Source organism: Hemibagrus wyckioides, linkage group LG18, assembly GCF_019097595.1.
Source record: "Hemibagrus wyckioides isolate EC202008001 linkage group LG18, SWU_Hwy_1.0, whole genome shotgun sequence".
Classification (NCBI taxonomy): domain Eukaryota; kingdom Metazoa; phylum Chordata; class Actinopteri; order Siluriformes; family Bagridae; genus Hemibagrus; species Hemibagrus wyckioides.
The window spans coordinates 9238104-9261605 of NC_080727.1; the positions used below are offsets into that span (position 1 = coordinate 9238104).

At 39.2% G+C, this 23502-nt stretch overlaps 1 protein-coding gene across 3 annotated transcripts; it reads left to right on the forward strand.

The window, feature by feature from the left end:
• The first annotated feature begins 322 nt into the window (after positions 1 to 322).
• On the forward strand, positions 323 to 18733 carry st8sia5 (ST8 alpha-N-acetyl-neuraminide alpha-2,8-sialyltransferase 5). Of its 3 annotated transcripts, XM_058416292.1 has the most exons (9): positions 323 to 1051; positions 5889 to 5999; positions 6781 to 6873; positions 8578 to 8670; positions 8938 to 9027; positions 9136 to 9280; positions 9525 to 9637; positions 15511 to 15603; positions 16311 to 18733. In XM_058416292.1, the coding sequence occupies exons 1-9, from the start codon at positions 873 to 875 to the stop codon at positions 16777 to 16779; spliced, it is 1386 nt and encodes a 461-aa protein (XP_058272275.1). In that variant the 5' UTR covers positions 323 to 872; the 3' UTR covers positions 16780 to 18733. The 3 variants fall into 3 exon arrangements, with proteins under 3 accessions (XP_058272275.1, XP_058272278.1, XP_058272277.1); XM_058416294.1 differs by lacking the exon at positions 6781 to 6873 and having other exon boundaries at positions 325 to 1051; XM_058416295.1 differs by lacking the exons at positions 5889 to 5999; positions 6781 to 6873 and having other exon boundaries at positions 324 to 1051.
• The last annotated feature ends 4769 nt before the right edge of the window (positions 18734 to 23502 follow it).

Below are 23502 nucleotides of genomic sequence, written 5' to 3' on the forward strand. Positions count from 1 at the left end.
GCGTAAATGAAAACCAGTAGCTGTAGATTAGATAGGTGTAGGTTTTACTGGTGTGACTCTGGGTGGTCTGTGTTTCTAAATCCTGCGTTTTGCTTCCAGATAAAAAGGAAGATTTTTCAGAGGTGGGGTGTGGTGTTTAAATTCATTGGCATATTTTACATATCACATATTTTTACGTTTGATATAGGAAAATAACGACTGTACACCTCTACATCTAGCCAATAAACTCCTTTATTAATCAGCTGATCAGATGAATCGGTTGCGTTAAATGAGGTTGTGCATTGCAGTGGTCCTGCAGGTGGAGCATAGCATAGCTATTGTGTGTGTTTATTTATTATTTTTGGGAAAACGTTATTTACTGTTTCTTCTATTACAAACTGATTTAAGGACAGAAGTGGCACGTGTATGTTGGCGTGTTAGTCAACGTTTGAGACTTGCGTTAAAATGACATCACACGCGTTACATGCAGTCGCGAGGTCCAGGCATGGAGACCGTCTCTGTAGGCTAAAGACCTTCATTTGTCCCGAAATCTTGCAGCACACTGTTTGCATGCTTGACTCCAAGCGAAAGCGCGGACACGACTACTGAACACAGGCGACAGGTTTGGTGGGTTCGCGCCCTTTATATTCTATACCTCTTAGTTTTCCTCCCAGAGGTCCGATGGGAGCTTCTATTCCAGTCACGCGCGTGCGCTGAACCTGGGAAACTGGAGCGCGCGTGATGCTGGCGGCGTCTTTCTTCACAGACACATATCACCAGAGATTATTGACATATTCCCGTACCGACTTTGGAAACCGGAGCTTCGAAACATAACTGCAAAATAAGTAATCCCTGTGAGGACTGGGTCCCAGAATAATGCGCTCAAGGACTGGATGAACGCGCCTCTCCGTTATTCCCCGTTATTATTAGCGCGCGGAAGGATGGGATACTCGGACCCGACGGCCGGGCGCGATTTGCTGGGAAATAGATCCCTGTGCTTCATTTTCATCTGCGCTTTCGGCGTGGTCACGTTATTGCAGCAAATCCTCTACGGCAAGAACTATATCAGGAGGTAAAATAAAAATGTTTTTTTTTTTTAATTGTAAGTCAGTATTATAATGCATGCGCTATAACTGTGGCGTTAGATCTGCAACAAAGCGGAATAGGTCGTATAGGCATGTTTTTCTGTGATAATCGCAGAAACAACAACACGCAGGTGATCGTTATGTTTAAACAGTCGCACGGTTTTCTTCATTATTCATGCGGTTTTCTGTTTGGAGGGAATACAAAACCTGATTTCGAGGCGTGAGCTCCATAACACCACCTCCCCAAATGCCATACACAGTCCCCACTGGCCGACTGTCTATGCCGCGCGACGCTTTGGGTCCTTCAGTTTTATTTTTCCTTAATTAGTTTTTTATTTCTTTATTTTATTTTCACTCTTCCTTCAACCTTTAATCATACATCTTTACATGAAACTGCATTGTGAAATCCTTATTCCAGATATTTGAGAGCAATTGCGTAAAAATACAAATGATCTATGATGACAGTGTACAAAAAAGAGAGAGAGAGAGAGAGAGAGAGAGGAAAGGACTGTGGTGTAGCCTGAATTCTGCATCATAGCAGAGCTTCATGAGTTTTTCTTTTTTATTCTAATTAGAGCTCTCAATTTTGGAAGGTTTTGAGAAGGACAGAATGGTACTAAGCTTCTTGGTCCAAGAGAATTGTGGATCTCCTTGATTGAGACAGCACATCATCGCCCGTGTGTCTTTGTGTGTCAGTGCAAAATGGCGCCTCTCAGACGGAGGGCCCCCCTGTGCATTATGGTCTCTGTGAGCCTGCAGATGTCCATATGCTACATTTAAAGCCACGCCCACCCCCACTTCCACCTTACCCTCAACTGCCTCACGCACACAGTGCATTCATGACATCAGGTGTATGGCGCCTCTGATAGCATGAATCCTGTCTGAACCGTCTGTCTGCACTTGACCTGTGGAAACAGAGGAGTGTGTAGGTGTGTAAATACAAAAATGAGGTCCAACCTAATGTCGTGCAAAAACTTCATGGAACTAGCATGATTCCACTGGAATTCATAAAAAATGCTGACCCCACCTACAATTTGATGAACTATTTCATTGATTTCTATGAATTGCTAAATTTTGGTTACTTGAACCCTTTCACAGACTTACACACTCTTCACCAGGTTGTGTGTGCACTAGGCCTCTTTAGTTCTTGGACAGGGTTTTGGGAAACACTTCACACTCTAAAATAGCCAGGTGACTGTACCTATGAGTGTGTGTGTGTTTTCTTTAGATGTCTGTTGGGAGAAATCATTCTCTGCGTGTAAGAGACATTTCTCACTTCAGTGTTCAGATGAAACTGGTTTTGGGTTATTTTTGGCATCAGGGAGAGTCTGTCATCATTTACACTGTTGAAACACTTTAAGTGCTTGGTAATGAATGAAAATCATTACACACATTTCAACAAAATGACCCTGTAGTTTATTAATCAAACAAAAGAGGAGGAGAGTGACACACTCATTTTCCAAAAATCAGTTTTCATCACTCCTTCTCAACAACTGGAATAATAGATGCAAATCGTATTGCACCAGCAACATCCTAATCTGATCATCAGGATCTTCACTCAAGGTTTTAGAAATAAGTGAAATGCCTGTGAACACATTAGTCTTGATGTTTGTCAGTACTAACAACTCATTCTCAGGGATCTTTAATAGCTCCTGGCTGACCCTCTCTTCCTAGATCTCTCACCATTAGCTGTTGAGGTAGGGCCTCATTTTCAACCCAGTATAAATAATTAAGGCTGCTTTACCTCTAAGATCTCCATTAATTCACTCAGAAATGCATAGGGGAAAAATCACCTTGAGTGACCACGTTTCACAGATAAACTTTCCAGTTACAAAAATAAAATCTGTTGTTTATTCTCAATGAGAATTATCCTTGACACAAGAGTGCTGATATACTGTGTATTTTTCCACAGTAAATTGAAAAAAAAAAAATACTGAAGAAACCAAAGTGTAAAGGGAAAAAACATTTTCCTTTTAATGTGTTAATAAAAGTACAATAATAAGCTAGGCCAGTAAATACAATTAAATATAAGCAGTGTAAAACAATTCAAATTTTTCACATTTAATTACGATCTTAATTCTTTGAAACACAATGTATTACCAGGCTATATAGTGCTGAATCAAATTAAACTAGATGTTCTAGTGAAATTAGTGAGATTAACATAAATCCACCTGAACCTGCAATGGACCTAAGCAAAAATGGAAGCTGTTTGGCAAATAGACACTGCAGAATTATGGATAAACAGCACACATCAGCTGCTGAAGCCTGAACATCTGTTTGTGATGAATCTGCTTCCAGTGATCAAACGTATAAAAGAACAGCATGACAACCTTTATTATTTTTCCTCAATCTTTAATAAAAGTACAGAATTGACATTGACATTACTCAGTCTAAAAAAAAAAGACTTAGGACTGGCATGAGACCTACAAATAAAGTTATCAAGCAAGAATGATGACAAGAATGATGGAGAGACCGCAGTATAGCAGATGATGAGCATCGAGATCAAGGGTATAAAAAAACTGACAGTTTCATGCTTAACTGTTCTGATGCTTTTATGTTTTGTTTCATAGGGGCGATTCATGTTACCACTTTTGACTATTAAATTTGATTTAGGGAGAATAAACAAATACTTGTTTCTCTTAAGCCTTCAGAAATTCTTTGCTGGGTCTGCTTCTGGACCGACAGTTCACAAGGTGATAACAGATCTGGACAGTTCATATTAGGAAACCTACTCTGGGTATATGTCTTGGATTAATAATGCAATTTTCCAAAGGCTTCTATATTGCATCTTCTGAACACACAGAGATTAGTTTAGGAAAAAGTTTGAATGTGTTTGAAACCTTTGAAAGGAATGGAATAGTAGTTTATGCAATTCCTGTACTTACAAATCTGGACATTTGATGGAAATATGGCACCTTTACAATTCAGCCTGCCATATTTATAGAATTGCACTTTGTAGGTAGCCTGGGAGCATCAGGTAACCAGATGTAATTGTAATTCTATTTTACAAATTGCATTGCAGACTGTCTGCTTCACTGTACATGATGCTGGTTCACTGACAACACATATATCTGCAGTTTTGAAGTTCTGCACCGCGTTCAACATTAACAGACAAGACAAATGATTGTCTTTGGGTCACTGATGAAAGTTGTTACAGAGGAATGATTTTTAATGCATTTATTTTATGCATTCTAAAGCTAACTCAAAACTAACATCTAATTCTTGTAAATGCTCACTAATCTCTGAATATCTGTTGGGGTTTGTGGTGTTTGCTGGTCCTCATTGATATAGTGTACATCTCATTTTACAAACAACAATAAACTGTTGTTTAAACCTGGCATATCAGAGGTTTAATTTAAACTCTAATTACTTTGACTCTAAGAGCAACATTCATTTTTGGCTTGGGAGTCAGATCATGTAAATCTAGAGGATGCTGAATCTATGATTATTTCTTTCCCTTAGATCAACTGACGTAAAGAGATTTGGAGTTAGTCCAGTTTCAAATAGCCTTTTAATCTATGATTAGACTAAATCTCTGTCTGGGAAACTGGGCCTAAATACATTTATAAATGTGAATAATAAACACAAAACACCTACATCACTTATCTTAAGACTTGCTGAAACATGCTTATGTATATATAATCCAAACAGTTAAAACTAGAAATAAGCTAATTTGAATACTCCTGATTTAAGTAAAGGCACTCATAGTGTTTGTTCTAAAATGAAAGGAATAGCAGTCTGAAAACCGGAGGTGGAAAAGCACAAGGAGCACTTAAACAGGTGAAATGTGAAACCTAGGACATATGAAACATGGCCTAGAATTTCAAGAGTCCATTCTGTGCTCATTACTGTGCACATGTCTAGGGCTGTCCAGATATAAAGGGCTTGTGTGGCTGTATGTTTTCATTTTCTGCAAAGTAGTCGCCGTGCCTAATAGTAATTTGAAGACTAAAATCATCCGATTAACAAGCAATCAGGTGTCTGTCTTATTTGGATGGAATAAAAACCAGAAGGCCTTTTGTGGATCAGTTGGCCCATTCACTACTGACTACAATATTTAGAAGGGTCTTTTTAAAGCAATTATTTTGAATTTTTTAAGTTTAGAATAATCCCATTATAACATTGAGATTACTTTTCAGTATTGAGTGTGGATCCCATTGCCTTGCATATATCTTCACTGGACACTGTAATTGGATTTCAGATGTCCCACTTTTAGTCACACATGGCAATAACTAATTCTACATTTAGATAAAAAGATTAATTTAGGCCAGTTTATTCTGAGGCAGTGATCTTCTGGGTTCTTGCCAGGGTGTCAGATATATTGGCTGAACGCTGTTAAACAGCGATATATCAAGATCAATGTGGTCGAGTGCCTTTTTATTGCCACTTTACTAATGATAAAAGTACACCTTAATTGTTTGAGATGATTATCAATTATTTGTTATTTCAGACCTTTGGTTATTTGACCAAATCTCTTTTTTCCTGATGCAATTCTTGCACATACATTTTTCTCAAGGTGAAATAACTATTACACTGGTTAACTGATGTTTATTGTCAGTTAATTTGTTAGTTAACGGATGATTCACTGATGAAGGTATTGATATTTTTGACATTTATTTTCCACAATAGAAACACTCTCACATGAGGGGTACCAGAGGAAAACAAATCTTAAAAACTGGGTGTGATTGCTGGTTAATTACATTGATCGGTTCATCAGTTTACTTGTGATCTTTTCACATGCAAACTAGATGTGAATGTAAATGTGTTTCACTCTTTTGAAATGCACCTTTAAACCTTAAATGCACTGCCTCGTTCTTTCACTAGCACGCAACAGTTTACCCGCCTCAAAGGAGAGGAGGTGGGCAACTGGAGCGGCCTCGTTAGTTACCGTGATGATGGAGGGATGAAGCAACCTGCCAGAATTGTGAGGAAAAGGTACAATGCAGCACTGAAACCACCCAACCCACAGAGAGAGAGAGAGAAAAACGTGTGAAAGTGAACAAACATGAATGCCGCTTCATGCATGTTTTGGACTTAATTAACATTAACACTACAAAGGCATTTAACAGATTTTGCTAACGCCACAGCCAGTCAGGGGCCGGGGACCAATTTTGTTCCATTTGTGTGAATTTGCCAAGGAATGGTCCAGGTAAAGGTGGAGGCAGAAGGATGAAAGAGAGGGAGGGAGAGAGGGTATAGAAGTAAAAAAGTCAGAAGGGTGATAACTGTTCTGTTCACCATTTAGCAGTATAAGTTATTCATTCATTTTGGTCATCTGTTCTGGTTTCATTTTACAACAATATATTTTTCAGCTTCACTAAACTAAGCAATATTTGAAAAAAAACTGTAGTTTTTTTTTTGGGAAAAGATTCAGATGGGAGCATAAATAGGATTTATTATATGTTTTTTAGTCTCGGGTCAGAATGAACTAAACAGCAATCTCTATAAAATAATTGTGATTTTTTTTTTATACACCCATTACCCTCAGGTCAGAATGAATAGAACTTGATTTTTCTAGCACAACTGTAATTTTCCATTAAAGATGAACATCAAGTTTCATCATGTTTTATATTGGACAATCTTTAATGGTTTCACTTAAATGTTATTTCAATGTCAAAGTAAATTAAACTGGGCCATTCTGACCTGAAAAGAACACAAGGGTTAAATCCGTTTGCTAAAGAATGACGCTAACCCCAAACTGTCTGCATGTTGACAGATGTTTCCGTCAGAATTTTCAGCACTCAGAGAACGCCGTAGTTATCTCTCCCTGCCTAGCCGATATTCAGAAGAAAAAAAAAGAAAAGAGAAGGTAGGCCATTGATGATGATGGCGTCTCCGATCAGTTTCTCTCTTTCTTGCCAAACGTCCTCCCCCCTTCCCTACTCCACCTCTTTGGGAATGATGTCTGTCCCCTGTCCATCTGGTCTGAGAGGGTGCATTTGTTTATCGCCCCTCCACCCCGTGGTCTGCTTCTGCATGCTGTCTGAACCCCCTCTTGACCTTTGACTTCTGACTCCATCTCCTGCATTACCTTCACCCTGAAGCTGGGAGTGCTCACTCTGTCCTCCTTAGTGTATTTACTTCTTGTTCTCTCTGTCTCCCATAATCCTTTGCTGCTCATCTCCAAACCCACGCCAGCATGTGGGTCACAAACACAGCGCACCCTCGTGTTGAGTGTGTATGTGTGTGTTATTGTCACTTTCTGCCTAAAGTCAGTCTTCCCGCATTGCCATCTTGTCTTTGACTGGGCTCTCGCTTTAATTTTTTGCTTTTCTTCCTTTTCTTAATCTGTACTATGAACAAACATCTGTCATGCGTTTGCACAAAGGTTATAATTGTACACATCCAGACTGCTCCTGAGTATCTAGCGTGCACCTCTCTAGGCTACAGCACAGTCAGATGTTCATAATGTCACTCTAGTCAGAGATGTATGGAATGGTTCTTTTGTATTTTTGTGTGTTTTTGAGTCTGTTTCGCCGGCCGCATTGTCCTTTGTTTTAAATCATTTTTTTTGTTGCATTTTGTCTGTTCTACACTAGTCTGTTCAATTTTACATTGCTCTTGTCTGTCATCTGATATCGACCACCATGTTGGCTCAAATTCTTTGGCCGTTGGCCGTGTTGGATTGGGCTGCATTGGGAATTGGGAATATTAACATTCCCATAATGTCCATAAGTGGGATAATATATCTAATTGGATATCTTTTAGAAAAATAATCAGCTTTGGGATCATCACTTAACACTAACAAACTGTTCTGAATGCTAAAGCATAACTCAGTTCCAATTTCTTGAAGCTAACATTGTACAAGTAGGTTGATAAATCCACTTGTAGTAGTTTGATTCCCATTAAAGCCACAGTTCTGCTAAGTGAATTTTAAGTGCACCATTATTTAAAGCTTGTCAAATAAATTTCAGTTTTACCGTACTTATAGCTAGCTGCCATTTTGGCTCTGGACTAAAGCACAGTAAGTGGTCTGTGGTATTGCTGTAGTCCATTTAAAGTTCATTACTTCTGAAGTAGTTAAGTAATTAAGCTGGTTTATATATGTTAGTTATAGAGGGAGAGAGAGAAAGGTTTGGGTCGTGACAATTACCCATTTTACATGCAGTGCTGCTCTGTTTTTCTTCATACTTTAAATCCTTTTATGTTTTATGTACGTTCTTGTATTTTTGTTTCATAACCAAGGTGGACACCCACCCACTCACACACACACACACACACACACGCACACATCTTAATGTCTCTGCAGTGTTCCTTTGCTTATCATCGATGTAATGGAACCCCTCTGAACTTTGTCTCTCCTCAACAACCAACCAAAGAATGCAGTTTGTCTGAATGCATGTGTGTGCGTTGGAGGTGCGAAACCCAGCAGACAGTAAGACCCTTGACAACATCTGAGTCACACAATCTTTTGGGTGCATGTGTGTGTGTGTGTGTATGTGTGTGTATATGTGTGTTTGAGACCAGGCTTTAGTGTAGTGTAGCTGCTGTATGACTGTGTGTATCCTGGCAGGTATCTGGAGAGTGCTAATGGACCCCTTCTGTATAACACCACCACCTGCAAAGAACTGCGCCAAGAAATCAAAGACATCAAAGTGCTGTCCATGTGAGTCACACACAACTCAGATTCCCAGATATCTGCAGTCTGGACTCTCCTGATGGAATCAAGTTTCTAGAATGTTTCGATTAGAATGAGAAAGTCAGCGAAGGACGTTCATTTATAGATTTGCTATTTCCGTGCCAGGGTGTTCACTTTAGCCTTCATGTCTTCTCTTGATTCTCTTTTCCCGTCATTATCAAATATATAAAAGGCATGATGTGTGCTGATGTAGAGTAAGTTGTGAGTTGAATTGCCCCTGTGTGTGTGTGTTAGGGTGAAGACATCAGAGTTATTTGAAAGATGGAAAAATCTGCAGCAGGCTTGTTCATGGGAGCTGAACAAAGAAGAGATCAGCAACTTCAAGTATGTACACCCATAATCACTCTTTCATTCCTAAAAGTGTATATATATGTATGTATTTTGGCCGGGTCACAATAGTCTAAACCAACCTTTCTGCTCTCTGTGCAACAGGATGTCTCTGTCACGGTGCTGTAATGCTCCCTCCTTCTTGTTTACGACACAGAAGAACACACCATCCGCGACTAAACTGCGCTATGAAGTTGACACCAGTGTCATCTTGCACATCAGCCCCGAGATATTTAAAATGTTTCCAGAGGTTGGTGTAATCTCTGTCTCTCTTACACTTTCCCTCTCTCTCTTTTCTCTCACATACACACACACACACACACACACATAGAGTAAAGTAAAACAGCTGTTGCTTAGCATTTACCTCATCTACCCTCACCCAACAACAACCTGGCAACTGTCACCTAGCAACAGCATCACACAGGAATAATAACATGACAACGACTTTGCTGAAAAGTTGCATCTGTTTATTTTTTTTCTCTCTTATCCTTTAGGACATGCCTTACTCTAAATCCCAGTTTAAGAAATGTGCTGTAATTGGAAATGGAGGAATAATTAAAAACAGCAAATGTGGGAAAGAGATTGACTCTACCGACTTTGTCTTCCGGTAAGATGTTTTCCCCCCTCTGTATCAGTCAATGTCTTTGTTTATACTGCCTCTTTTTTATGGTGTCTGGAGTAAAAATGTCTCAGTGCAGTCAGTGTCCCTATCGGTCTTGCTAGAGCTGTCAGAATGTCTGTTATGATTAATTAGTATCTCTCAGAATGTTTGCTGTGTCTCTATTTTAGCTAGAGCCACTCTTTTATTTGTCACTCTCTAGTTGTATCAGTCATATACCAGTTTTTAAAAGACGTGGCACTGTATTGTGGTTAAAAAGAAGAGCACAAGTAACTACTAGTACTTACTCCCACTGGCTTTCCCTCTAAACCTAAACTCTGTTTCTTTTAGTCCTTTTAATATCTTGAGATGTAACAATGTCTCAAAGACTTAAAGCTAGTGTATAGCTAATACACACACACACTGATCAGCAATAACATTAAAATCATTGGTAGGTGTGATTTATATTTGGCAGCAAGTGAACAGTCAGGTCTCCAGGGTGACAGAAGCAGGAAAAATGGGTAAGCATAAGGATGTGAGTGACTTTGACAAGAGCCAGATAATATCTTTTAATATCTTGAGATGTAACAATGTCTCAAAGACTTAAAGCTAGTGTATAGCTAATACACACACACACTGATCAGCAATAACATTAAAATCATTGGTAGGTGTGATTTATATTTGGCAGCAAGTGAACAGTCAGGTCTCCAGGGTGACAGAAGCAGGAAAAATGGGTAAGCATAAGGATGTGAGTGACTTTGACAAGAGCCAGATTGGGATGTCTGGGTGAGAGCCTTTTATTTTTTGAAAACAGCAGCTCTTGTGGTGTGTTTCTGGTATACAGTGGTTAGTACCTAGAAAAAGTGGTCCTAGGAAGGACAACCAGTGAACATGGATGCTCAAGGCTCAATCATGCATGTGGGGTGCAAAGACTAGCTCATCCCATGGAAAAGCAACTGTTGCACACATTGCTAAAAAACGAAATGCTGCCTATGAGACAAAGGTGTTAGAACATTCAGTACATTGCAGTTAATTTCACACGTACCAGCTAATTATTGTTGCAGACCAAGTACACCCCTTCATGGCAACAATATTCTGTAATAGCACTCGCATCTTTCAGCAGGATAATAACCACACTGCAAAAAAAACAAAGAGTTTTTGTTTCAAATTTCCGGAAATTTCGGCTCTCAGTTCAGTTGAGCATCTTTTGCAACTTATAGGAGGTAAAGTACGTGCTGCTGATGTCATGGTGACAGATACCACAGCACACCATCAGAAGTCTGTGTGTACACAACAAGGGGGACCTACACAATATTAGGCAGGTGGATTTAATGTTGTGGGCGGATGGGTATAGATGGGTGACTATACTTACATGCAAAGATTTTTGCCGGTATAAAGGAATTCATTCTAATTGCAGTGTCCTGATGAAATGTTTATGTGGATGCTAAACCGGACACCGTCTAGACACGCTTCATTTAAGTGCACGTTTACATGCAACCTGATCCAATGTTGTGTGTGTACCTGGAATGTGGACTGTTGTCAACGTCCCATATTAACGTAGAGCTTCTGAGTTTGCTCACTTGCTCAGATCAGTGCTGCAGTAAAATGTCTCAATGTTTAGATTTGTCTGACATTAAGGAAGACTCTGGTTGCTGAAAATAACAAACTGCACATATAAGTTATCAGTATAATGCTTTTATTAGCTCTTTAATATTACCATGAATGGCAGTAGATTGTGAAAACCACAAGAAATAAAAATGTTTTGCTTTGTGCATGTTTGGTGATCTTATAAAAAATTATTTGGACTGGCCACAATTCCAATTGAGGTGTATGCAATTCTTTTTTTTTTACTTCCATTTACCTAGCTGTCAGATTATTAGGCTGTAACCTAACCAAATAAACAATTAATTTATCTTGCCTTGCTTTATGGTATTTATAAAAAATAGATGTCGAGGCCAAGTTGGTCTTGATTTTGAAAAGAATGACCTTATTGAATAATAAAATTATTGGGGCATGGATGACAAGAGTTTCAGTCATACAAGATTGAAGTGGCTTGTGTTTCCATAGAAACAGGGAAAGTGACATCTGACATAATTGTGTCAGAAATGTAGTGGTCATTGGACAAAGTGACCATGATATGTGTGCATTAATGCGAGTGAACAGAAAGAGCAGGTGTTTTACAAATGAATTCAAGTGAATGAAAACAGTGCAGGATATGTTCAGACTGCCAGAAAGGACAGGCCAACTTCAAATACACAGAGGAGGAGATTACAGTAAAATCTTCATTACATAAATGTATATTTGAGAGTTTGGGGGCTCAGACATTACAGACACTGCTCTACATAGATATGGGTGGGAAAAATAATAATATCATATGAGTCATGCTTCATTTTGTTCTCAAGTGCATGCGTGGCGTACAGGCAAAAGAGTAGCACTGACCTGAACACTTGATCCCTGCAGTGAGGAGGACTGATGGCTCGGTTATGCAATGGGAGGCATTTTACTGATGAGGAAAAAACAAGGAAGAAGCACTGCAAAACAATCTAGATCCTGTCCAGATTCTGGATTGTCAAAACAAACCAGATTCTGTCATTTATCCTATGATTTCCTACATTTCTACCCTGATGGGTGTGGTCTCGTCTCCAATGAATAAAAAAAAATCAGTGGTTCAGTAAATTTGACAATTTTCAATATTTGGGTTGTTTACAATTTTTCTTGTTTTGTGTTGTGTCGGTAAAGTAGTCAGTAAAATAGTAATGTTCATGTTTGGGTAATGGATCCTTTTTGCAGTGTTGAGATTATTTAACAAAATTTTGAGTGCAATTTACTTATTTGTACTATAAAACTGAGTACAGATTTCTTATAAATAAAGAAGACTGCTAGTTAAATTTACTTTAAGAATAATCCTTGGTCCCATGTGAACCACAAATAAAAATGTGTGTTGATGCCACTGTGGTCAGTAAATGGTTTTTATTAGTATCAGTATCTTAATCATTTGCAGTCAATATCTATAATTGCATCCGCATCACTCTAGAGTCTTGTGGTTTTATAAAACACTATTAGATATTTATTAGCTGAGTTGGAGTGAATAAGTGAGAATTGTATGGAATGAGAAATGTGCCAATATTATCTGAATTAAAAAGTACACATTTAAATGTTCTGCCTTTGTTTGTATTTTAAGGTGAAATTTATAGCAGAATTACATCAATGTGAAATTTCATTCCATGCCTTCAATTTGTTTGCAAGATTTCGTATGAAACTATAATATGAAGAATCAAGTGTAGAAACATTAATTTACATTTTTGGTCACATAGTCAATTTCAGACTGAGCTTTTCAAAATTCAGATTGAAGATTTTATGAAGATTTTAAAACACTACACTGATACAATACACAGACCAGGCATAACATTATGACCACCGGCCTAAAAATGTTGGTCCCCTTTTTGCTGCCAAAACAGCCCTGACCCATCATGCACCGTGTATTCTGACACCTTTCTATCAGAACCAGCATTAACTTCTTCAGCAATTTGAGCAACAGTAGCTCGTCTGTTGGATCAGATCACACGGGCCAGCCTTCGCTCTGTCGCCAGTTCACCACTGTTCCTTCCTTGGACCACTTTTGATAGATACTGACCACTGCAGACTGGGAACACCCCACAAGAGCCGCAGTTTTGGAGATGCTCTGATCCAGTCATCTAGCCATCGCAATTTGGCCCTTGTCAAAATCGCTCAAATTCTTACACTTGCCCATTTTTCCTGCTTCTAACACATCAACTTTGAGGACAAAATGTTCACTTGCTGCCTAATATATCCCACCCACTAACAGGTGCCATGATGAGGAGATCATCAGTGTTATTCACTTCACCTCTCAATGCTCATAATGTTATACATGATTGGTGTATGTCTTTAACTTTAGAAAAGCAAAGTAGCACAGATTTGATTGTTACTATTCAAATCAGTGATGTACTTTTTCAAAATATGTAGTATTTTGAAAAAATTGATATGAATTTGAAGAAATTTAAAATAGATCATGTCACCAAACCGAATTTGAGTTTTCTACACCTAATTATAAAAATGAATATGAAGCCTTGCTCACAATTTGATAATTCAATTCACGTCACTTATAAATTAAGACAAAAAGGCAAAATATTCAGATTTTTAAATTGTAAATTGTGCCACAGTTCCCATTCCAACTGAGAAATTGTAACGTGTCACATTTCTTATTAGAGAAATGCATGTATCAGTAGGGAAAACAAAAATCATTATGTCAGTATGGAACCTAGATAGGCTGTGACGTACATATGTTCTATTTTGAGTAGGTCACAGACAGCAAGGAAGACCTTGCAGAATTTCTCTGAGGTTGTTGCTATAATTATAAATGCTGTCTACTAGAGGCCTCATCTCAAATGTTGCCCTAAATCCTGTGGGCCTCCTCCAGGTCCAAACTTATTACACTTTGCAATGTCTGTTATGCACAGGTGCATAAATTAAAATACAGGAATACAGTGCACAGTTCTGCTAGATTCATAGCATTTCCTGTTCTAAGTCTACAGTTTGCATTTTCTTTGTACTTACCTCAGGTTTAGCTTTGTCACTCATGAACATCCACTGGGAAAATGAAGCTGCATTTTCTGCAGCAGACAAGATAACCAGTTTCCCCACTCTTCTGTACCTAAGCATAATAAAGATCTGATGATAGCTATAGTTGCCTATGAATTTAATAGTTAAAAAAACAAAGGTAAAACCAGCAACCTTCAATATATGTAAGTGAAACCCCAAACCTGTTTCCCCCCAAATCTGTGCCTGTGTGTGTACGATATGCCTGCTTCCAGTAAACCAGTGAGCAACTTTTTCAACTGTGGCCCCAATTTGACCCATGCCTTCATAAGACATTGGATATACTCCAAAGCTTAAACGTTGTCATCAATGTGTCATTCCTTTATGGCCCCCAAGTCTATTTCTATACAGTATGTCTCTGGTTACTAGTTGGAATGGCTCAAATAACGTTTCTCAAAAAGAATATGTGTTGAGAAAAACACGATAAATGGACATAATATTCTGTCTATGTCACATATAGATGCATGTATACAGCACTACATATGTAAGTAGTCCCTGATGATTCACACATAGGGTCTGTATTATGAGAGTGAACTTTAAACAATCCATATCAAGAAAAGTCATCTCAAGACAAAAAATCATTATAATGCACCATATGGCCACAACTTTGTGGACACCTGAACATAGCATTCATGTGTGTTTTGAATATCCCTTTCCAGGTTTAGTCCTCTGTTTGCTATTATATTAACCTCCATGCTTCTGGGAAGACTTTCCTCTAGATTTTGGAGCACAGCTGGGGGAATTTGTGTTCTTTCAGCTACAAAAACATTAATGAGGTCAGCATACTGTCTAAAAAGAATTGTTGCAGTTAATACTGTTGACAGCAGGGGGCACTACAGCACTCCCAGAATCACCACTTCTAACACCGAAGCAACCTTCTCTGTGCTGTTAAATATTCCTTACCAGGCTCGGTGTATTAGGACACTGTTTTTTTTTTTTTTTATTATTAATCTCCATTGATCTCAGTGAGCTAAAGGGCCTTTCAATATGTTTAACTCTTCACTTGACCTTTTTGGACTGTCCCTCTTCATCATATTTTTAAATGACCACGGTCTTTGTAATTAATATCAAAACAATGATCTCAGTCTTTCAGGGTCACTGTCTCCCTTTACAAGTCACAGTGAATTTCTCACAGTGTAATCAGTGTCTATCACAAATTGTCTGCCTTTACCAGTTAAATAAACTACCCTTTAATCCTGGCTAGGACATTTTCCTTGAAGCTACTACTTATTTCTCTCCTTTTTTCTCTATTTCTGTCACTGCAGATGTAACATTCCTCCTATTTCTGAGAAGTATGCAGCAGATGTGGGAACTAAGACTAATCTCGTGACCATCAACCCGAGCATCATTACAGAGAAGTGAGCAGGGGGTTGGGAGGCTCATGATATGCTCACATATAGAGCATCTCATACCAACAAACACACAATCATCCAGACGAACACTCTACATCCAAAATTTTAGCAACAAAAAACAGATTTGTTGTTGAATGCTACTGGTAAATGCTATTACTATGGCAACCAGTAGTTGCAACTCCTACTGGTGAATTCATAGTACAGTGACTGGCACCTTGCAGCAATAAAATCACTTTATTTTGAACGTAGCATCACAGGCACTGGAAGAGCATCAAGAGTGTCTGTGTGTGTGTGTGTGTGTGTGTAGATTGAACCATACTGTATATTTGTGCATATTATTGCTTATATTTGAACCAATTGTTTTTTTTACAGCCAAATCTTTATTCATAATTATCTTTTATTTTTTTAAAGTTCATTTTTAAGATAAAACTCTGCTCTCTTAAAAACAGTGGCTGCTTCCTGAACCATTCCAATTATTTTTTAACAAATCCATAGCTAGCAGATTTCATAAAATATTGGAGCATGTGTTTATGTGACTTGATACATAATGCTTATTTTTTAAAGCACCGAAGAATGGAAATATCATGCAATCAAACTTTCACAGTACCATTTAAATGTACTTGAAATCAATAATATATATGAAAGCATACAAATGCAGGTGCTCAAATTTACTGCCTTTCTGTCTTTCTCTCTCACTCACAAACCAAATACAGGTTCCAGAAACTGGATAAGTGGCGACGGCCCTTCTATGATGTCCTGGCAAACTACATGAATGCATCTATTGTGCTGCCTGCCTTTTATAATGCACGCAATACTGATGTGTCCTTTCGTGTCAAGTATGCGCTGGATGACTTTGGTGGCAATTTTGCACGAGGTGTTTTCTTCTTCCACCCTCAGTACCTCCTGGGTGCACAACGCTTCTGGGCAGCACAGGGTGTTCGTGCCAAACGCTTAAGCAGTGGCCTCATGCTGGCCACAGCGGCACTCGAACTGTGCCAGGAGGTTCACCTCTACGGATTCTGGGCATTTCCCATGAACCCAGCAGGCATATTCGTTACGCACCACTACTACGACAACGTCAAACCCCGCCCAGGCTTCCATGACATGCCACATGAGCTCTTCAACTTTCTGCACATGCACGCACGTGGAATCCTGCATGTGCATACGGGGGAGTGCAGGTGATGGCATTCACTACCAAAGCTGCCAAATGGTCAGCCATTTTTTGTTAAGCGAGGTGCTTCCAGTTGACAGCCAGTGGTGTGAAACTCAAAATGAGCCTCTGAGTGTGATTGCATGTGAAAGACAATATTCTTGAGATGTGCTAATGTGGTTTCCATTGAGATGACTTCTGATCTGGTTGACTGAATTCAAGCCAGGGGTCGGATTTAGTGTCTGTAACACGATATCGCTGTCTTTAAAGGCAACCATTTTGTTTCACACTATGTTTTTCATATAGATAACAAATACTTTAGTCTGTGCCGTCGCTACATGGTGCTTGTTTTGTGCGAGGTATTTTGTGCAGTTGTTTTTTGTGAAACATCAAATCAGTGGTTTTATTCTGTGAAAATACCATGAAACCTCAAAAAGCATAAATATGTCTTATGCCCACCGTAGAACTATTTATCACTTAAATATAAATGACTTATTATTGTCATGAACAAACTCTTGATAATAATCATGCAAGCGCTTCTCTTTTCATAAGATATTCTTGCGACTCTAAAGAGTGGTTGTAATAAAGTTCATGTTCTCAAAAATAGCAAACAGATTTGTATAGAGAAAGGACAAAACTTTTCCTATCTAGACAGTACCAGCCAAAAAAAACAAACAAAACAAAAACGTCTAAACAGCACTGCATTGAAAATAATGGAGTAAAAGAGTCGTGAAGTGATGGCCCTGTCACAATGTTTGAAGTGGATACACAAATATAAAAACATTTATATATGGAATAATAAAATAAAAATGCTTATCATTCCTGCTGTATAATTTATTGACAAGCCTCTGCAAATGTATCAGCATAATAATGTGGGAATATAATCACTTTACAGTTAATGGTTTAAATAGTTTTTGGCTATTTTTAAAACGTTTAATTAAAACTGTTATGCAGAATTTTACAGTGTTAATTTATATGACCCTTTCTGAATTATGGATGATTTGTCATAACAGACTGTTTTGACTCTGTTACAAGACTGCTTGGACCACGATGAACCTCACAGTGAACTGAGGTTTTCAGAAACAGACATTTCTACAAGACTAATGATTTGTATACAGAGTTTTAAGGACAAAGGGAACTCTAAAAAAACAACAGTTTTTTAAAAGACATTTTTACCACAAGACAAAAAGGTGGTGTACCATACAAGTGATGTCTTAAGATATCATGCAGGAGCTATAGGTTTTTCAAAACTATAACAAGGATGTGACTAATGAACTAAAAGTTGTCAATAAATGGACTTGTAAATCACAGCCATTTAGGGAAAATCAAACTTTGGGAGTTTTTTTTGTGACTGTCTGTCTTTTTCTTTTGTTCTTGTTGCTTTTATGTGTCATGCCATATTTCCTCCTTGATGCCACCATTCTGAATGGCACTCTTTTGGTTCATCGGGTACATTTTAAAATCTTTTAAAATACTTAACTCGCATATTACAGAACTGCCACTGTTTGACAAATGTTTAATGAGTCTCTGTGTGTGGGATGGGCTTGTAAATTGTCCATCTTATTTTTTTTTATCTTTCCTAGAAGGCAATGTTCTGTGTGTTGTGTTTCTGCACAGTCACCATTAGGAAATATGTACACTGAAGCAGAACAAACATAATTGATTCATTATGCTCACATAGAGGTGGTGTCAGGTTCCACTGAAATGGTGAATAATTGATCACATTCTGAGGTTGATCAGTGTTAATCTGACTAACATTGTCTGATTTCTCCAAGGAAGTTCACACATAGCCTTATTAAGTATGTTCTGCATATTATGAACTCATACTAGAATCACAACTCATTCACTTAAGAATTTGAATAAGTCATTAAAATGACAAAAGGGACATTTGCGACATATAAACATAGCTTTCAAACATAGTATTACTGTACTATGCACAATACTCATTGTCTTTATTAAATGTGTAAATAAATTCATTTGGAATTATTTCTGTTCTCTGGCTACCATACATCCATCCATCCATCAAACCAAAAAGCCTGACCACCAACCTGACCAACGATTTGCATTATTAGCCCTCTCTATTTTTCATCCCAGATCTACTGTATATCTTACTTCTGTGCTTAAATGTGACTGTTTGTGGACTTTTTTCCAAATGCTTTCAGCACCTTGGATAGCTCTAATTTGTCTGAGTTATATCTGACAAACTATAAAATCTAAACAACTGTGACCAGGTTCCATCCACCAGTCAGAAATATAAAGTATAAAGAGGTTTTGTCACTAGCTTGCCCATTTTTGAGATGATACTTCAGGAGCACTTTATTCGAAGAGGAGGAGCATGCGCATTGAAAGATTAGAAGGTCAGATGTCAGTGTTTTATTTGGTTATCTGACCTCTGAATTGTTAGCGTATCATTCTCCTTAAGAAAATATGAATTATTTAACACACTATGGAGGTGTGTATAACATATCATGTAGCCTATTCAGTGATGTTCAGGGGGTGGACTAGACCCATACCCACACACATACAGTTTGCTCCTCTTAATCCAATACTGAATGTTCATTAAGTATAACAAGTTTATACAATTATTTATTGTTATAATATTTAATTTTCTGATGTATGCGTATGCACTTATTCTTTAAGAGCTACAAGGAGACTAACTGACTAACACCCTTCATACAGATTCAAACATTTGCCTTTTATTTACGTGAGTAAAGATCTAGTGTATGTGAGTACGTCTTGACTATCTCTGTAAACACTTTAATATCTCTAGGCTGACTCTAGGCATGAGCTGACATGAGCTAGCTAGCTAATGAACCTAGCAAGCTACTGAAACAGTTAGCATAGCTAGCTACTGCTGCCTTTCCTTACAAAAGTTTACATACATTTAGGCTAATGATATGTAATCTCTGTTTTCACAACTCCACACATTTCATGTTACCATACATTTCTTCTGACAATATATTTCACACCACAGGACATTTTTAAGCAAAAGTTTATAGATACAGATTTATTTCAGCTTTTAATTCACTAATCATTTTTCTTCTTCTTCTTCTTTCAGCTTTTCCCTTCAGGGGTCGCCACAGCGAATCATCTCTCTCCACCTATCCCTATCTTATGCATCCTCAACACTTGCACCCACTAGCTTCACATCCTCATTTATTACATCCATATACCTCCTCTTTGGCCTTGTTCTTTGCCTCCTGCCTGGCAGCTCCATGTCCAACATTCTTCTACCAATATAGTCACTCTCCCTCCTCTGAACATGTCCAAATCGTCTTAATCTGGCCTCCCTAACTTTGTCCCCCAAACGTCCAACATGAGCCGTCCCACTGATGTCCTCGTTCCTAATCCTGTCCAACCTTGTCACTCCCAAAGAGAACCTCAACATCTTCGGCTCTGCTACCTCCAGCTCTGACTCCTGTCTCTTCCTCAGTGACACTGCCTCTAAACCATACAGCATGGCCTGTCTCACCAGTGTCCTGTACACCTTCCCCTTGATTCTCACTGATATATTTCTATCACACAGAACTCCCAACACCTTTTTCCACCCATTCCAACCTGCCTGCACTCGCTTCTTTACCTCTTTCCCACACTCTCCATTACTCTTGACTGTTGACCCCAGGTACTTAAACTCCTGTACCTTCTTCACCTCTTCTTACTGTTCCACTTCCCTCCCTTTCATTCACACACATATACTCAGTCTTACTACGACTGACTTTCATTCCTCTCCTCTCCAACACAAACCTCCACCTCTCCAGGTTTTTCTCCACCTGCTCCCTGCTCTCACTACAGATCACAATGTCATCTGCAAACATCATTGTGCAAGGAGACTCCTGTCTGACCTCCTCTGACAACTGGTCCATCACCATAGCAAACAGGAAGGGGCTCAGAGCTGATCCCTGATGCAGACCCACCTCCACTTTGAACTCCTCTGTCTGACCTACAGCACACCTCACCACTGTCCTGCTCCTCTCATACATGTCCTGCACCACTCTGACATACTCTGCTACTCCTGACTTCCTCATACAGTACCACAGCTCTTCTCTTGGCACCCTGTCATACGCTTTCTCCAAGTCTACAAACACACAGTGCAGCTCTCTCTGACCATCCCTATACTTCTCCATCAAAATTCTCAGAACAAAAATTGCATCTGTTGTGCTCTTTCTGGGCATGAAGCCATACTGCTGCTCACAAATTTCCACTACCTTCCTTAACCTAGCTTCCACTAGTCTTTCCCATAGCTTCATTGTATGGCTCATCAACTTTATCCCCCTATAGTTGCTGCAACTCTGCGCGTCACCCTTATTCTTAAAGATTGGCACTAATACACTTCTCCATTCCTCAGGCATCTTCTCACTCTCTAAAACCGTCTTAAACAAACTATTTAAAAATTCCACTGCCGCCTCTCCTAGACACTTCCAGACGTCCACTGGGATGTCGTCAGGACCAACTGCCTTTCCACTTTTCATCCTCTTCAAAGCCTTCCTGACTTCATCCTTTCTAATCTTATCTACTTTCTGTTCCACAGAGTTCACCCCTTCTACTCTTTTTTCCCTCTCATTTTCCTCATTCATCAGCTCTTCAAAGTACTCCTTCCATCTCCTCTGTACACTCTCCTCACTTGTGAGCACCTTTCCATCTTTATCCTTAACAACTCTAACTTGCTGCACATCCTTCCCATCTCGATCCCTCTGCCTGGCTAACCTGTACAAGTCCTTCTCTCCATCTCTAGTGTCTAACTAGAGAAGTGTCTCTTCTCTAGTGAACTAGAGAACTAGAGAAGTGAGTGAGAACTAGAGAAGTGTCTCTTCTCTAGTGTCTAACCTAGTGTACAACTCATCATACGCCTTCTGCTTGGCCTTAGACACCTCCCTCTTCACTCTGTGCTGTAACTCCTTGTATTCCTGTCTATTCTCTTCAGTCCTGTCCATGTCCCACTTCTTCTTGGCTAACCTCTTCCTCTGAATACTATCCTGAACTTCCTCATTCCACCACCAAGTCTCCTTATCTTCTTTCCTCCTTCCAGATGACACACCCAACACCTTTCTTCCTGTCTCCCTCATCACTTCTGCTGTAGTTTCCCAGTCATCTGGCAGCACTACCTGACCACCCAGAGCCTGCCTCAACTTCTGTCTAAATTCCTCCTTTTTCAGCTTCCACCACTTGGTTTTCTTCTCCATCTCTATCTTTGACCTCTTCTTCTTACAGACCATCAAAGTCATCCTACACACCACCATCCACAACCACTTTACAGTCACTAATCTCTCTCAGATTGCCTCTTCTACATAGGATGTAGTCTACCTGTGACTAAATCACTCCAGAATCTCTCTTTCTCCTCTAACTCACAACCTACCTGTGGGGCATAACCACTAACAACATTCAACATCACCCCTTCAATCTCTAACTTCAGACTTATCACCCTATCTGACACTCTCATCACCTCCAGAACATTCCTCACAAACTCCTCCTTCAGGACCACACCTACCCCATTTCTCTTACTATCCACACCATAATAAAACAGCTTGAATCCTGCTCCTATACTACGAGCCTTGCTCCCATTCCACCTGGTCTCCTGTACACACAGTATATCCACCTTCCTTCTCTCCATCATATCAGCCAGCTCTCTACCTTTCCCTGTCATAGTACCAACATTCAGAGTTCCTATTCTCAGTCCTACACTCTTACCTTTCCTCTTCTCTCTCTGTCTACACACTCTCCTCCTTCCTCTACTTCTTCGACCAACAGTAGCCCAACTTCCACCGGTGCCCTCTAGGTCAACGGCACCAATGGCGGTTGTTCTTAACCTGGGCCTCGACCGATCCAGTATGAAATTCAGAGTAATTCACTAATCATTCTAATAATTTTAATTACTATCAGGGTGGACAGATATGTCGATCAGCAGTAATTGCCATTTTTATGGTGTACTCATCAGTATTCATCTGTTTCAGGTTACCACACTGTTTCCAATGTAAAATTAATTCATCTACTTTATTTTCATAAATGGGTCAGTTCAGTGGGTCAAATGTTCCGTAGGTCAAAGGTTTACATACATATTAGTATATGGTGGCAATTTCCATTCTAGAATATGTAATGCATGTTGCAGCTGCTGCTTTTCACCAGAGATTTTTCATTTCCTTTTTTTTATTGTCTGGTTTCCCCAGGCCTTGATCTACTGTTTGTGTGATGTTTGTCCTCCTGCTCACTATGTACACAATGTAGTTTCCATGGCACTGCATTCTAATTTTGCTCTGTGGCATTGTGGCTGTTTAGGCTACTGTCAGCAACTGAAGTTAAATCCTGGCAGCTTTTGGAGGACTGTGTTTATGTTTTTTTCTATTTTTGCAATTATAAAACAACCATTAAAACCATCTGCCCAGTACCGTGTTAGTCCCTTGTGTCACCAAAATATCTCTGACCTGTCAAGGCACAGAATCCACATAACCCCTGAAGGTGTGCTGTGGTATCTTGCACCAAGATGTTAGCAGCAGATCCATTAAGTTTTCCAAGGTGTGAAGTGGGGTGTCCATAGATTGGACTAGTTTGTCCAGCCCATCCAACAGATGCTTGATCAGATCTAGGGATCTAGGGAAGTGGAGGCAAAGTATGGAAGCAAGGGCCAAACCCAGCATCAGGACCTCTTCTACCTCCATCATGATCAGGAGTAGTGAGTTAAGGACCTGCTCGATGACAAGGTGGATTGGCAGGTGTTCCAGGTGGGTATTCCAGTGTGGCTGCCACTAGCTGCCAGTCACCAA

Coding starts and splice junctions, on each gene's coding strand:
- st8sia5 (XM_058416292.1), top strand. CDS start 873: ATGAACGCGCCTCTCCGTTATTCCCCGTTATTATTAGCGCGCGGAAGG. Junction 1,052..5,888: donor GGCAAGAACTATATCAGGAG/GTAAAATAAAAA, acceptor TTCTTTCACTAG/CACGCAACAGTTTACCCGCC. Junction 9,281..9,524: donor TATTTAAAATGTTTCCAGAG/GTTGGTGTAATC, acceptor CTTATCCTTTAG/GACATGCCTTACTCTAAATC.